Source organism: Drosophila innubila, chromosome X, assembly GCF_004354385.1.
Source record: "Drosophila innubila isolate TH190305 chromosome X, UK_Dinn_1.0, whole genome shotgun sequence".
NCBI lineage: Eukaryota > Metazoa > Arthropoda > Insecta > Diptera > Drosophilidae > Drosophila > Drosophila innubila.
In genome coordinates this window covers 33,960,991-33,976,997 of record NC_047626.1, presented here as the reverse complement: position 1 = coordinate 33,976,997, position 16,007 = coordinate 33,960,991, and the positions used below count along the sequence as shown (strand labels likewise).

Here is a 16,007-nt window from a genome sequence, read left to right as displayed (position 1 = left end):
CATATCGGTTTTATTTCGGTTCTATTTTATAATTTTTTTATTTTATAATGATTTATTAAGAGACAAAAATGTATTGTGAGTAAGAAAAGCTGGCGCCGAACCACACCACCCTATTGAAAATTCAGGGATTTGTGTCAATTTCGATTTATTTTATTTTGTAAGGAATAATTGATACGTATATAAAAAAAAATGTATTTTGATGAAACAATCGATTTATATCCGTAAGCTTTATACATATATGTGCCAATATTTACAAACATGAATACAATGCGGAACATAATATTATACTTAACTACTACCCCGACTACTACAACATTAATAACAAAGTCATACACAGTTAATATTTCAATGAATCGTGCGAGCATCAGGGGGAAATTTCCATTTGTTCTTCAAGAGAGTGTGATTAAAACTATGCAACCAAATTACAAAACGAACGATCCAGTCTAAGCGAAACGATTGAGCCTCTCAGCCTGATAACCCAGTCAGCTTAATAGCCCGCTTCATCAGAGTCCGGCGCAGGCGTTGTGACACCTGTGATGCCATTCACGCCACCCGAAGAACCCTGCAGTATCGGTCCCGAGAAGCTCAAGAACTTGGACACCACATTGCCCAGACCGGCATTGGCATTTCCATTGCCCGACGAGGATCCACTGAAAGCTGTTATGGTGGTCAAAACACCAGTGGTCAGATCATTGGCAATATTGCCAATCGAACGTATCTTTGGAGAAACGACTGCAGTGATCAGAGTCTGGAAGTCCTTAATTGGCACTGGCGCCTTAATATCCCATTGCTTATTTTTCTCGATATTGGATCGATCCAGCTGTTCAATTACGCGTGTCTTTGTATCCAAAAAGTTGTCGATCTTCTGCAATGACATATTGTCGAAGTATAAGTTACTTAATGTATTTTATTGTTCTCACTACTTACACCAAACACAAAACCCAGAACGGCATTTTTTGTTTCAAATGTTGCATCGGGCAGTTTTCTTTTGTTGCGTTCCAGATCGGCGTCAAGCACCGCCTGGAATAGAAAATCGAAAAAAGAACACAAAGAAATTGGCATGATGACATTCAATACATGCGATTCAGCAAATTTGCAGACTCTCTAGTTCTCTTTACCGTTTTAGATTCAGCAATCTGTAGTAATAAACCGCAATCTTCACAACAAGATCATTTAATTGTCCCCATAAATTATTCGACAGTATAAATTGCTTGATATCTCGCTTACAAATATAAAGTGACGGGAGAAAAAAATTATTTAAAGCTCAAACTTTGAAACCGGTTAGACTTGACCCGAGTACAAATTCGTTGGTGCATAAAAATCAATCCAATTGCATACGAATAATTATATACATGCACGCTAACTAGAATTCACAAAAGTTCAAAGCCGATCAAACTAAGTGCTTACACTAAGCCAAAAGCTTCAAAGCATCTAATATGTGTTTAACGGCGATCCAACCTCTCGGCATTCGTAAATTGCACATGAATTTATAATTGTCCATGTTCAAAATGCACATATCATGCCAAAAAAAAAAACGGTATAAAAATAACAAGGGGGCTCCGCCTACCCCCGGCTCGGTTCGCTCGCGGTGAGGTGCGGTTACAGTCGAGCACGCTCGACAGCAGTGCCTAAATACTTTGTACTGCAAGTTGATTTTCGACCGATTATTCCTATGGCAGCTATATGATATATTCAACCGATTTAAAGCAAATTGGTCAGAATGTATAATACCAACACAAATGCATATATCAAAAATAAACAAAAAACTTTTTTATACTTAAACTTCCTTTTCGACTTATGGTTCCTATGACAGCTATATGACATAAAGGTCCGATCCAAAAATAAAATAAAACTTGATCTGGGTACGGTATTCAGGTATCTACATACTAAGTTTAAAGTCTATAGCTCTCATAGTCTCTGAGATCGACGCGTTCAAACAGAAGGGCATGGCTTAATCGACTCGGCTGTTGATCCTGATCAAGAATATGTATACTGACACGCCCCTTCTGCCTGTTACATACAATCAGCCAAACACAATATACCCTTTTCTGTCCATTTTTAATGGATTTGCATTTCTCGAATGTGATTCCACTCCAGAAGCAGAATTTCTCATTCTTAAGAGCTCTGCTTTATTAGCCCGGTATTCAAAGAGGACAACGGTCTTGGAAAATTGTGAAAATATACATTACTCAGTATCAAAACCCGAATCGATATACTTAGCGTTGTTATATGTAGATCTCAGAAACTATAAGAGCTATAGTTTCAAAATTATACACAATACTTCTACAGTGATCAAGTTTGCTATAAAATTTTATCATTCAGACATTCATCGCCATAAATACAAAGAAAATTAATTACAAGAGCAATTTTAGAGCTAGAGTCTTGAACAGTACACTTGAATTTGTGTACACAACATTGAAGTATCGTCACAAAATTTGGTAGCTCTTACCCTTACAGTCTCTATATTAACCGATCTTGATTTAATTTTCAGTACACGGCCGAAGTCGTCCCCCATTTTGTGTGCTTTAAATTTGTTTTTGATATTTGTGGCTGAATTTAAAAAGAAATATTGATATAGGTCAGCATACTAGGAGTTCGAGTATTGTTACCATTTTGGTTGCTCTAACTCTTATAGTCTTGAATATAAATGTGTTGAAAGTAGCTACCTTGATTTGATGGATTCTAATAGCTGTTGTAACTATTTTTGGGTACCGAGCAAATAAAAATGTAAAAAATCTGAATTAATTTGAATATCACTGCGGACGGCAGTTCGCGTTAGTGAAGTAATTCAGGTAGCATTTTACAGGTGATATAATGTTTTTAAGCTTACATTTTGGCGATTTTTGACAAAACGGCTCTAACGATTTCTGTTAAATTTTATTATTTTATTTTATTTTATTTTTTGGTATATGAAACATAAAATTTGGTTGAGGGGTTTGGAAGATATTACCTGTTAAGTGAATAAATACATTCTTCTATCGTTCGAAAATCATGTTTTAGTACGAAAAACTTTTTTGTTTTATGAGATATCTCAACCAAACTGATACAATATGCATTTAACTTGGTTTTATATATCCTGATTAAAGTTTGTTCAAATCAGACTACTATATCATATAGCTGCCATAGGACCGATCGGGTCAAAATTAGGTTTTAGTATGAAAAACTTGTTTGTTTAGTGAGATATTTTAACCAAATTGATAGCATTTGCATTTAAGTCAGTTTTAAAAATCCTGACCGAAGTTAGTTCTTATCGGACCACTATATCATATAGCCAATCGGTCCAATATTAAGTCTTAGTATGAAAAACTTTTTTGTTTTACGAGATATCGTAACCAAACTAATAGAATATGCATTTAAATTAGACTTATATATTCTGACCAAAGTTGGTTCTAATCGAACCACTATATCATATAGCTGTCTTAGCACCGATCGGGCGAAATCCAAGTCTTAGTATGAAAAACATTTTTTTTTTCTCATAGTACGGGGTCTGCGACAGTAGAGTATGCTCGGCTGTAGCAACGCGTGCAAAGCGAGCAGGGGGCGAAGCCCCCTAGTTTTTTCTGAATAATTAAAAGAAATTTTTTTTTTTAAATATGAAATACGTTTAACAACTAAATTTATATATTTTACTATTTGCCAGCATTAATGATCAAGTTACGATGTCAAAAGCAAAAGCAATTGAAAAAATTTCTGATATCCCACAAAAAAAAACCTCTACACGAGGCAAAAGTCTAGTGACGAAAGCAATTTCTAGCCCCAAAATTTCTGATATCCAATTTTGTGACGAACAAAATTCAGTTTAATCTAAAAATGTTAAATAAATAAATAAATTATAAAAAAAAGCGAAAATTGGCATTGTGCACTGTGAGCAAAAAGGGTGAGCTTCTTTGTACATAAAAATTACTTTTTGCGCAGTGCCGAATGCCAATTTTCGTTTTTTTTTTTATATTAATTTATATTTTTATTTAAAAAATTTTAGATTAAACTGAATTTTGAATTTTCACTAGATTGGATAACAGACATTTGGGGCTAGAAAGTGCTTTCATCACTAGACTTTTACCTCTTGCAGAGTTTTTTTTGTGGGATATCAGAAATTTTTGCAATTGTTTTTGCTTTTGACATTGTAATTTTATCATTAATGCAGGCAGATAGTAATATATATAAAGTTAGTTGTTGAATTTATTTCATATTTAAAAATATTTTTTTAATTATAAAGAAAACTAGGGGCGCTTCGCCCCCTGCTTGCTTCGTTCGCGTTGCTATAGTCGAGCATACTCTACTGTCGGAGACCCTGTACTTACTATGAAAAAAAAGTTTTTCTTGATAAGACTTGGATTTCGCTCGATCGGTCATATGACAGCTAAATGATATAGTGGCTCGATTAGAACCAACTTTGTATTATTGTATTAGTTTAGTTAAGATTTCTCATAAAACAATTTTTTTTCTCAGTATAACTTGATTTTCGATCTGGTCCGATAAGAACCAACTTCGGTCAGGATTTATAAAACTAACTTAACCCTCTAACAGACAAAATCGAAACAGTCATTCAATCAAGTTGATATTTATTTTATAAGTATATATAGGTAAAATAAGCTTAAGTTTTAAATTTCATAATTTCCGTTGGTTGGAACGACCGTCAGGTGCAAAATACTGAAGACCCTCTGTAGACGGTCTTGTCGGTTTGAGCGGAAAAAAAATATGGCCGTTCGCTTGCATCACGCGACTTTTGGCGATAACTTTTGCTATTTTTTTTTTTCTAAAGTGTTTTTTTTTTTTGAGTTGGTAATAACTTATATAACTATAATAATATGCAATTGACTTAAATTAAAGTGACTTTTAAAAAATATATATTAATTTATAAGAAGTTTTAAATTAACAATTGCTTGAGTTGACCGTTTCTATGTAATATGCGGAAAATCCTTTTTACAGGAACTTTTTTTGAGTTAGATGTCTTAAAATATATTTATTTTTGTAATGGAAGTCCCAAAAAGAAGTTTGGGAGACTGATTTGTATAAATTGAGCATTGACTTACCAAAATACTGACTATCAGGCCTGTTCCGAATTCCCAACGTTCTCAAAAAGTAAAAACGAAACGAAAACGAACGTTTTACTATTTGCTGCTCCCAATTCCGACCGAAATGGACTTGTTTTTACTTTTCGAATTCGGTTGAATGAAAAAGTAGCAATTGCTAAAATAATATAAATTGCTAATTTGATGCTGCAAAATGCAGGCACTTATGGTTATTGGTTGCTTACATTTTTTTGTCACCAGCTGATTACCTGGCTTGTGCATATCGACATGAGCCAGAGTTGTCATGAATTCAAAAATAAAAACATTCAATCTTTAATTTTTCTCTTAAATCCGATTAAAATTACTTAAAACTATTTATGAAACACATAGAAGCTGAATTGGACTAAAATTTCGTTGTTGGAATTTCATTTATCAATTGAAGTAACTCTAGCAGATTTCGATTGCGAGAGTTAGTATCGATGACAAAAAGTAAAGTGGAAATCAGAACAGCTCAGTTTAGTCTTTGCCGCTCGGTTTTGTTTTGTATGCAATATTTTATAGATGTTTATAAAAAAATTCTTTTAAATATACTTCAACTTTAAACAGTTGAAGTACTGTTGTTAAACAATTCTAAAAATGTTCAAGGTTATTTGAATTTTCAGTTAATTGTTTTAGGGAATTATTTTAATGTTTTATGTAGCAATTACTTTTGATTCCGCTAGCTCAACAGCACACGTTTTGAAAACCACCATTCTTGTCGATTTGCGGAATTCGGAACAGCAATCCACTCGATTTGCGGCAATTCCACTCGTTTTCGGAATTCGGTACAGGCCCGTATGTGCATCTTTTTCCTTTTTGTGCAACCAAATTGGATAATAATTTGCATTTTCATATCTTGATCTGATGTCAGATGAACAGCTTGTTTCCTGTGATTGCTAAGCCGGTTAAGTCATTTCATGCCATTTCCTTGAAGGAAACAAGTTCTTTTGCTTTTTTTTTGTAAGGAACTCAGCTTGCTTAGGAAATTTTCTATGCAGGAACCCACTTGTATTATATGTTTGCATTAGTGGCATTCATATTCACGAAATTGTAAAAAAGACACTCACTATATGATGAATAGCTTTCTTAATGTTTCTGCTCTTCGTCCTTGGATTGTAACTGCCCATTAGGCCGTCCATCCAAGGGACTCCTTCCAATGTGATTATTGTATTCGTCACTAATTTGGATTCAACTGATTTTTATATATAGCTTCTGCATCCATAATGCAGTGCCTTAACTCTTTCCTCATTATGATTGGCTCTGAGGAGTGGTGATATCCTAACATATAAATGGATGCCAGCCTACCGCACTTGTTATCTTTTCACAATACCGAATTTATGAAAACTCCTTGAATCTTGGAGCAGAACTCGGCGGGAAGTAGACTGGATTTGAGGACTAGTTGGTTCAATTATGGGCAACGAAGATTGAATGCTTTGGAAAGACTTGAAGCATGCAGTTGTTGATGAGGATAGTTCTTCTATATCAATGGATATAGGACCAACACTTTTGGAGAAACTGTTGCATCGGAAATATAATTTTCAATAATTTTCCAATTTTTTAATGGTTCCGGAATAGTCTGGGTATCTAGATTGAATGTTGTCGACAACATAATCGAAGTCCCATCGCTTCTACAGAATCTATCAACTCAAGCAATTGTTCATTCAAAATTGCTAATAAATAAATATATTTTATAAATAATAATAACTTAAATTTAAGAACATTTTTTAGTGATTATCAACTCAAAAAAAACTTTAGAAGCAAAAAATAGCAAAAGACATCACCAAAAGTTGCGTGCGATATTTCCTTGTGATGAACGGCCATATTTTTTTCCGTTCAAACCGACAAGACCGTCTACAGACGGTCTTCAGTTTTTCGCTTTTTAAGAATACTTGCAGGTGTATTTTTGTATTTATTTTTCTACAAAACATAAGAGAATAATATTACCTAACATACTAGCAGTCTAATTCACAAATCGATAGACTTAGTCAATATATTTTTTTGGCGATTGAAATTGCAATTTATTTGGTCATAATTAAATTTGGTATTTTTCACATTTTCAATGTTGAACAAAACTCTGTAAAAAACGGTTCATAAATTTTAAAACGTCGGAAAATCAATTGTAAACACAATAAATAAACTCGAAAAGAAAAATGTATGGTTTTAACCTTTAGATGGTTAAATGCACATTCTATCAATTTGGTTAAAATGTCTCATTAAATAAAAAATTTTTCATACTAAATCCTAATTTTGACCCGATCGGTCCCATGACAGCTATATAACAGGATATATATGACAGGATATATAAAACCAAGTTATATGCATATTGTTTGCTTTAGATATCTCATAAAACAAAAAAGTTTTTCATACTAAAACTTGATTTTCGACCGATCGTTCCTATAGGCGTTATATGATATAGTGGTCCGATTAAAAAAAGAACAAACTCAATCTACCTGCAATACACTCAAAATTTGGTGTCACTAGCATTTAAATTCCTCTTTTAATATGGATATGAAATTTTTTTTCGATTTGTGGGCGATGAAGGGGGCTTGGCCGAATTTTGAAACAAACTAGTTCTGCTTGCAATATAGAGGAACCTACATACCAAGTTTGGTGTCTCTAGCTCTTATAGTCTCTGAGATCTAGGCGCTCATACATACTGACAGACAGACAGACGGACGGACAGATAGACGGACATTGTTATATCGACTCGGCTAATTATGTTGATCAAGAATATATATACTTTATGGGGTCTGCCACTCCTTCTGTCTGTTACGCACATATTTGGTAAAACAAACTCAATAGACCCCTGTACTTTTTTTAAGTACGGGGTCTAAAAATCTCACCATTAAAAAAATAAATAAAAATTACGTCATATGGGGCCCCAAGTCTATCCAAAAAAGTGGGTTTGGTTCTTGTAATTTTTTTGGCTGTTGCCTAGTGTTATTGTTTTTAGTACATTTATAAATACGGGGCCTAAATATTCTTAAAAAATAAAGGATTTGCATGTGGCACATTTCAGGAGGCGCATATTTTTTGTGTAAAATTTTCACTACAATATTTGTTTTTTATCCGAAATGTACATTTTCATCATATTTTATTTTATAAACAACATTGTTTAATATATAAAATAGTTAAACTATCCAAATTATGTAAAAAATAAGATTTTTTTAATGGTTTTATTATTAATAATTTTAATAATTTTTTTTTAATCTCATGTGATGCCATATAAAGAAAAAGTATGAAATAACTGAACGCATGGAAGACCGGGGTAATTTAGTTAGTGAATTGATTACCAAAGACCGTTTTAGTAATAGGATGGAGTCGAAATGAGTCCATTGTTAGTTATATTCCATCAAAGTTAAGAAATAGCCTAAATTTAGTGTTTATTTTATACCCTGAGCCCATTGAAAATGGGCAAAAAAGGGTATAATGTGTTTGGCACAATGTATGTAACAGGCAGAAGGGGGCGTTTTAGACCCCCCAAAGTATATATATTATTGATCAGGATCAACAGCCAAGTCGATTGAGCCATATCCGTGTGTCCTTCTGTCCGTCCGTCTTTTTGATCGCGTCGATTACAGAGACCATAAAAGCTAGAGACTTCAAACTTGGTATGTAGGTTATTGGATACCATAGACAGATCAAGTTTGTTTTTATTTTGGATCGGACCACTGTATCATATAGCTGCCATACAACAATACATCAAAAATGAAGTTTTAGTATGAAAAAGTTTATTATTTGTTGAGATATCAGAACTAAACTAATAGAATATGCATCTTGGCTGGTCATATACATCCTGACCAAATTTTCGTGTTGTTTTTTTTTATATTAATTTTTTATTTTATTTAAAATTTTTAGATTAAACTAAATTTTGTTCGTCACAAAATTGGATATCAGACATTTTGGGGCTAGAAATTGCTTTTGACACTAGACTTGTACCTCGTGTAGAGGTTTTTTTGTGATATCAAATAGCTGTCATAGGACTGATCGGGCGAAAATCAAGTCTTAGTATGAAAAACTGTTTGTTTTATGAGATATCGTAAGCATACTGACAGAATATGCTTTTAAGTTTGTTTTATACATCCTTACCAGTTAAGATATGTTTTCTATATCATATAGCTGCCATTGAAACAGGTAGTCGTTAATGTAATCAGCGCTCTGCAAGGGCGTCAAGTGAACAGAATATTTTTTAATTTTTACCAGTCTTATCTTTTTCCATAGTAAGTACGAGGTCTCAGACCGTCGAGAATGCTCGACTGTAGTTTCGACCATCTAGTTTCATATGGAGGTAAAATTGATATGCCAATTTTTAGGTATTGAACAATTTTTGCACAACTTTAAGAAATAAAATTGCGCAAGAAAAACATAAATATATAAGTAAAACATAAAAATAAAACATTAAAGAAAAGCACGCAATCAACTGCAAAGAAAATGGGAAATTTCATAACGAAATGACTCTAATGTAAGAGATTGTGAGAGCATTATCGTTAGTAGTTGTTCACCACATTGTTCTCTTCATGCACCGTCTCCATCGTGACGTTGACTTTGTGTGTGTATGTTTGTGTGTATTTGGCGTCTGCTTTTAAATGTTGAAATGTTGACATAGGTCGTTAACAAGTTTTGTAGTCTACGCGATCGTTTTCACCTCAAGGTCGCCACTTTGAATCGCTGGATGTTTATTGAATTTTTAATTGAATTATTTTTATATGTATGCGCTGTTTGGATCTGAACAAACTTATTCCGAAATCAGAAATTAAATCAATGAAGCTTCGTCCCCTGCTTGCATCGCTCGAGCATACTCTGCAATTAGATACCCTGATTGCTCCAATGACAGTTATTTGATATAGGCAGCCGATTTGAGCCAACATCATTGCATATTCTATTAGTTTGATTACGATATCACATACAACCAAAAAGTTTTTCATACTTAAGGCCTGGTTACACTAAGAGCGAAACGACCGCGGAATCAAAAACTCCATACAAAGCAAACGGTAAAAAAAATTTTACGATTTGCAGTTTGATATTTGGTTCACACTTCTCGCTACGCAACGCTACGTATCGGCATAACGTTGTGTTAACTATAACATGGCACTGTTAAAGCCACTCTTTGCAATTACGTACTGGAAATAGGTTTCAAACCTATTTTCGTCAGTCAACAATGAAAAAAATGAGCACAACAAGAAAGCGTTGTTTTGATGATTTTGGAAAAGTGGATAAGGTGCAGCTTATAAATGCCGATAAAATGAAGAACGCAGATATGAATAAACACAAGAAAATAAAATAAAACTTTCTTCAATGATAATATTAATTTAATAAAATTTAATATATGCAATAAGCATGCATAACTATGAAATTACATAGCTACAAATAACAAACATAATTAATTTAACGCTTTCCTGCATTTTATTTGGTTAAATTAGTTTTTGTCATTAACAATAACAAAAATACCGAAATTCTGTACATAAGATAACAGCTAATTTTCAGCGAGGAAAAAGGGCAAAAGTATCGCTTTCAGTTCGCTCCGAGTGTTCGCTCGTTGCTGTGGCAGCTATATCATATAGTGAACCGATTTAAACCAAATTCGGCCAGGACGAATAAGACAACGGAAAATTAATCTGCGAATTTGATTAAGATATCGAAAGAAACAACAACAATTTCCATACTTATCCTTAATTATCGAATATCAATGATACAGTGGACCGATTTGATGTTAGCTTGGTTCGAATGCATTAGATCAACTTAAATGCTTATTCTGTGAGAATATGATTATCTTAAATGCATACTCTGTGAGATTTGTTGAGATATCTCGAAAATAAAAAAAACAAAAGAAAGTACATTATACCCTTATTTGCCAATTTTTAATAGGCACAAGGTATAAATAGTGCCAAACAAGTAGCATCAGTAGACCACAAAATTAGCAAGTGCTCAACACAATAACAACAACGAAACTGAAAACAAAAGGTGCATCAAATGGGCGGATAGAGGCAGAAGTTGTAAGTAAGTATCTATTATGCCGCAGAAAGGGGGCGTTAAGGGGCGGAGAGCTCACAACTAGTGATCTCCTCTAATGGCACAATAGGCACGCGTTACTATGTATATATGTGTATTAGGGTGGATTGAATTTTGCTTTTTTTTTATTTTCTAAAACGCTGTATCATCAATGGATGATACAATATATAAGCAATAGCCGTTAAAAAAATCGATTTTTTGGAGGTCGTCCTGAGTTGACGCATCGACGATCTATTTTGGGAAATCGGTCAAAAACTCAAAAAATCCAACATTACTGTGATTTAATCCCAAAGGATGGTTATTTAAAAAAGTTTTGGTTATTTAAAGAGTTTGGGAAGCTAATTCGTAATGTGTTGGGGGCTGCGATCATAAATCTATGGTTTCACGCAGAGCTTTTTAATCATTAATATATTTCAACTGGCTCCCCTGTATTTTTTGATAGGTACTCATATTCCTCAATTTAATGACTGGTACTTGCACCTACCATAGTGCCAGGCTATTTCACAACATATTATTAAATTAAAAAATGCATTAAGACATTTAACAAACATCACGTGCCTTCTTCATACATTGCACACATTTCAAAAGAACGTATCCGTCTCAAATGTAACGGATTTGTACCAATTTTGGTGTTTTTAAAAAATTTGTACGCCCAATGTCTTTCCTCGATCTTTGCAGCTGATATGGTTTTGGAAAGAAAACAGTCAGGGATAACTAAGAAAAATAACACAGTAATGTCGGATTTTTTTGAGTTCACGACGACCTCCAAAAAACTAGATTTTTTACATATATTGCTTATATATCGTATCATCCATTGATGATACAGCGTTTTCGAAAATATCAAAAACAAAATTCACTCCACCCTATTGTATATAGTCCCTGTCTGTGGGTTTGGAGTTGGCTTCCTGCTAGTTGCAATTTTCGGAACATTGATTGCTTTTGTTTTTGTTGGTTGTCGTCTATACATTACCTCTGCATTAATGGGGTTCAGCTCGGCGGATTCGTTGCTTTCCTGCAACGTGTTTGTGGGCTCTGCTGGTGCCGATAGCGTCAGCTGTGTTGTGGCCAATACCAACAGCATCATCCTTATGTAAGATTTAGTAAATTGCATCTTCATTATCGTTTGCCTCCTGAAGCTTTGTCAGATCTGTAATGTCACGAAAAAAAAATAATAAATAAAAGAAACGAAACGAAACGAAGAATATCGAAATTGTTAAACTTTATATGAGCAATGTGACCTTCGGCTTGTTAGGCCATCCATTAAAAATATAAATAAAAAAAAACCACGCACCAATTGAATTTTGTATGTAGTGAATGAGCACAATCGACTTTTGGTATGCGCAATTAACAGCAACACAAAAATGGGGAAAAAAAAAGCTACTGCTTATAACATTTACCAACTACTACAACACAAGCAAAACTTTTGAAAGAGCTGCCGCAGATATGCGATACTAGCACGTTCACTAACTTAAAGCAAATGACTGCAGACGAAAGTTACTTCAATGATTTAGCAGTGGCCAAAAATCGCTTACATAGTCGAAACGCAGCCGTCGAGCTTTTGCAGTCGACGGCAACGTTTGCGCAGCGCTCGTTTGTCCACCAACCAAATACATAGACAAAACCGTACGTATGCAATCATACGATTGCATGTAAGCATATAAAATGTATGTACATATGTATATATCTGTATGTGTATACGTAAACATGTACGTGTATACAAAATGGAAAACTGACAAAACCGAATTGAATTTTATTACGCGCGCGCGCTTATTTAGCCACCAACGTCTCAAGCAACATCGACATCAGTATGCACGGCAGCGTCAGTGCTAATGTTGACGATGCAGCACGCTGGCGTTGGCGCTGGAGCCGGCGCTGGAGCTGGCGTTGACGCTAACGCTGACTTCAGCGTTGATGCTGTTGGCAGTGGATTAAGACTGTAAACACGTTTTGAGCGAAAATTTCAACAAAAGCGCTCAGTAAACTGCAAAAGATATAATGGTGCTAACAACATCGTCAGCTCTTGTTGTTGTTGCCTTTGTTGTAATTGTAATTATTTGTAACGAGTGTTTCTGCAATGCTCTTTTAATTCGTTTTTTTGATTTTCAATTAAAACATAAGTTTGTCATAGACGGCATATATGTATTGTATATGTATATTTATACCCTTTACGAGGCCATACGTAACACATAAACTGAAAGTCCACTTATAAAATAACTTTTTGGCAAGCTTTAGCAATACAGCCTGCTTAAAGAGCGATACATTTATCCCAACGCTTCTCCAAGACATCGACGCCTTTCTTGCAGATAGATTTTTGTTTTTACTAAAAACCAAAAAAAAAATTTGTTTCGGAGGTCGCCTGTTCACTTCAACTAAAAATCTATCTGCCGAATATTTTTTTAAGGGCGGTGCAGATAAAATTCACTTGGAGCTAAAACTGTAATTTGTGCAACTTCACTATGTTTTTTTTTTGTGATTTCTTTCTATTTGGGATTTCCTGCTTCAAACGCTCCAGTTGAAAGGTTTGTCGATCACTATTGATGGTCTGAGTATTCAAATAGACAAAGTACAAAATTTCTCGAGCAGCCAAAAACACAGATCCCATAACCTTGCTAGCTGACTTATCAGCTTTTGGCCGCTTTGGGCGAAGTTCACCGACTGGATCAAATTTTTGCACGCGAAATGGTCTTTTTATAAAAAAAAAATCAGTCTTAAACAACTCTTTGAACCATCCAGACGTCGTTTATTTTGGTCCACTGATCAACACTATGGGCGATACTATAGGGCGAACACTATAGGCGGCATTAACCCCAAAATTATTTTTTGATATTTTAAAATTTTCTTTACCATTTCCTGTAAATATATGTCTGTCTACCTAACATGAAAATATTTTTCAAAATTTTTTTCGCCAATCCCTGGTTTTTGAAATCTTTTAAAATCAGCTGTTCCTTTTGAGCTGTGTATGGCATAATTTTGCTTGAAAACTTGGCAAATGTTTGAATATCAGCCATTTGTAAAATACTGTCTATTAGTCTAATAACACTAGGCAACAGCCAAAAATATCAAAAACCAAACCTACTTTTTTTGATAGATTTGGGGCCCCAAACGACGAAAAACATTTTTTTTTTTTCTATAGTGAGATTTTTTTTTTTTTAGAATTTTTAAAAAATCTAGCTTTATTTTTATTATATTTTTTCAGAGGTGCGCCCACATTTGTCATTGTCACTCGAGAATGACCGATTTCAAAAGTTTTTCTGAAAGCTAATGAATATATCTATAATTCATCTATATAAAGTTTAAGACTTAAGCAAGCAGTTTAAGAGATATCAGTTCTTGAATTAAGAAAATTATGTTTTTTTTTTTTTAGCTTTTTTAACTTTAAAATTCGAGGAAAAGTCGAATAAAATTTATTACATTTTATTTCTTATTTTGTTTGGATAGGTGCATTAATTACGCGTCGCTTAAGATATGATTCATTAAAATCTATGAAAAGACGACAATATAATATAATTTTGTGTCCAGGAATGTTTTTGTCGACTTTGATGACTTCCTTGTGGAGCGGCATGACCTTTGGTATGAAAATTTTTTAGGTTTTTTGAGATATCCTAACCAAACTCACAAAATTTTTTTTTGTCTTACCTATTATGACCAAAGTTGCTTCAAATCGGTTAACTATATCATATAGTTGCCATAGGAACGCTCAGTCGAAAATCAAGTTTTAGTATGAAAAACTTTTTTGTTTTTTGCGATGATTTAACTAAACTGACAGAATATGCATTTAAGATGGTCGTTTAAAATATTAAATTTGTTTCTTAATATAGCTATATTAATTACCCATCGTTTAGTATGTTAACATTTAAAATCTTCGGAAAGACGGCTAAGTTATTAGCATAAAAGCAATAAAACAAGTTTTTCGCAAAGGTTGATTTTCGACTGGCCGGTCCCATGGCAGATATATGTTATAGTGGTCCGATTCCAACCGAATTGGGACAGGTTGTTTAAGACGATACGAGATTCTTAATTTGTAAGTTTGGTACAGACAACTTAAAAATAAAAAAGTTTTTAGTATTAACGGTTGCTTAACGACCGTTTGTATCGATCGGTCCTACGGAAAATATATGATATAGTGGACCGATTTGAACCAACTTCGGTAAGGATGCATTAGACCAACTTAAATGCATATTCTATTAGTTTAGTTAGGATATCTTAAAAAACAAATAAGTTGCTTATACTAAAACTTGATTTTAGACCGATTGGTCCTATGGCAGCTATATGCTATAGTTGACAGATTCGAACTTAAATTGGTGAAGATGTCAAGAGCAACATAAAATACACAATTTGTAAGTTTGGTTAAATTATCTTAGAAAATGAAAAAGTTTTTCATACTAAAGGTGGATTTTCGACCGATCGTTCCTCTAGCAGCTATATTGAATAGTAATCCGATTTGAGCCAAATTTGGAAGGGGTAAATAACACATTACCAGATATACAACCTGTGCGATTGGTTGATATATCTCTAGAAATAACACAACTTTTCATATAACAGATGGATTTTCGACCGATCGTTCCCATGGCAGCTGTATGATATAGTAGACCGATTTGAACCAAATATGGTCAAAATGTGTAAAATTACAAAAAATTTATATTGTTTAAGATTTGTTAAGATACTTCAAAAATCACAACAAATTTTCATACTAACGGTCATGCCGCTCCACAAGGAAGTTATCAAAGTCGACAAAAACATGCCTACACACAAAATAATATTATATCGCCGTCTCTCCATTTCAATGAATCATATCTTTAACGACGCGTAATTAATGCAGCTATGCAAATAAAATAGAAAATAAAAATTAGTTCATTTTTTTCGACTTTTCCTCGAATTTAAAAGTAAAAATAGCTAAGAAAAAAGCTAAAAAAAAATAATAATTTTCTTAATTCAAGAATTAATATC

General features: G+C 33.7%; 1 protein-coding gene across 3 annotated transcripts in view; it reads right to left on the bottom strand.

Moving 5' to 3' along the window:
* Positions 1–12,531, bottom strand: part of LOC117793536 — a 31,845-nt gene extending 19,314 nt beyond the window's left edge. The window contains exons 1-4 of one of the 3 annotated variants that reach the window (XM_034633870.1): positions 12,352–12,528; positions 12,031–12,207; positions 928–1,020; positions 129–865 (exon numbers count right to left, since the gene is read on the bottom strand). In XM_034633870.1, the coding sequence (XP_034489761.1) occupies positions 488–865; positions 928–1,020; positions 12,031–12,177 (618 nt within the window). In that variant the 5' untranslated portion in view covers positions 12,178–12,207; positions 12,352–12,528 and the 3' untranslated portion in view covers positions 129–487. Of the gene's footprint in view, positions 1–128; positions 866–927; positions 1,021–12,030; positions 12,208–12,351 lie in introns of those variants that run through there. The other 2 variants (XM_034633871.1, XM_034633872.1) reach the window with 2 other exon arrangements.
* Positions 12,532–16,007: the final 3,476 nt, after the last annotated feature.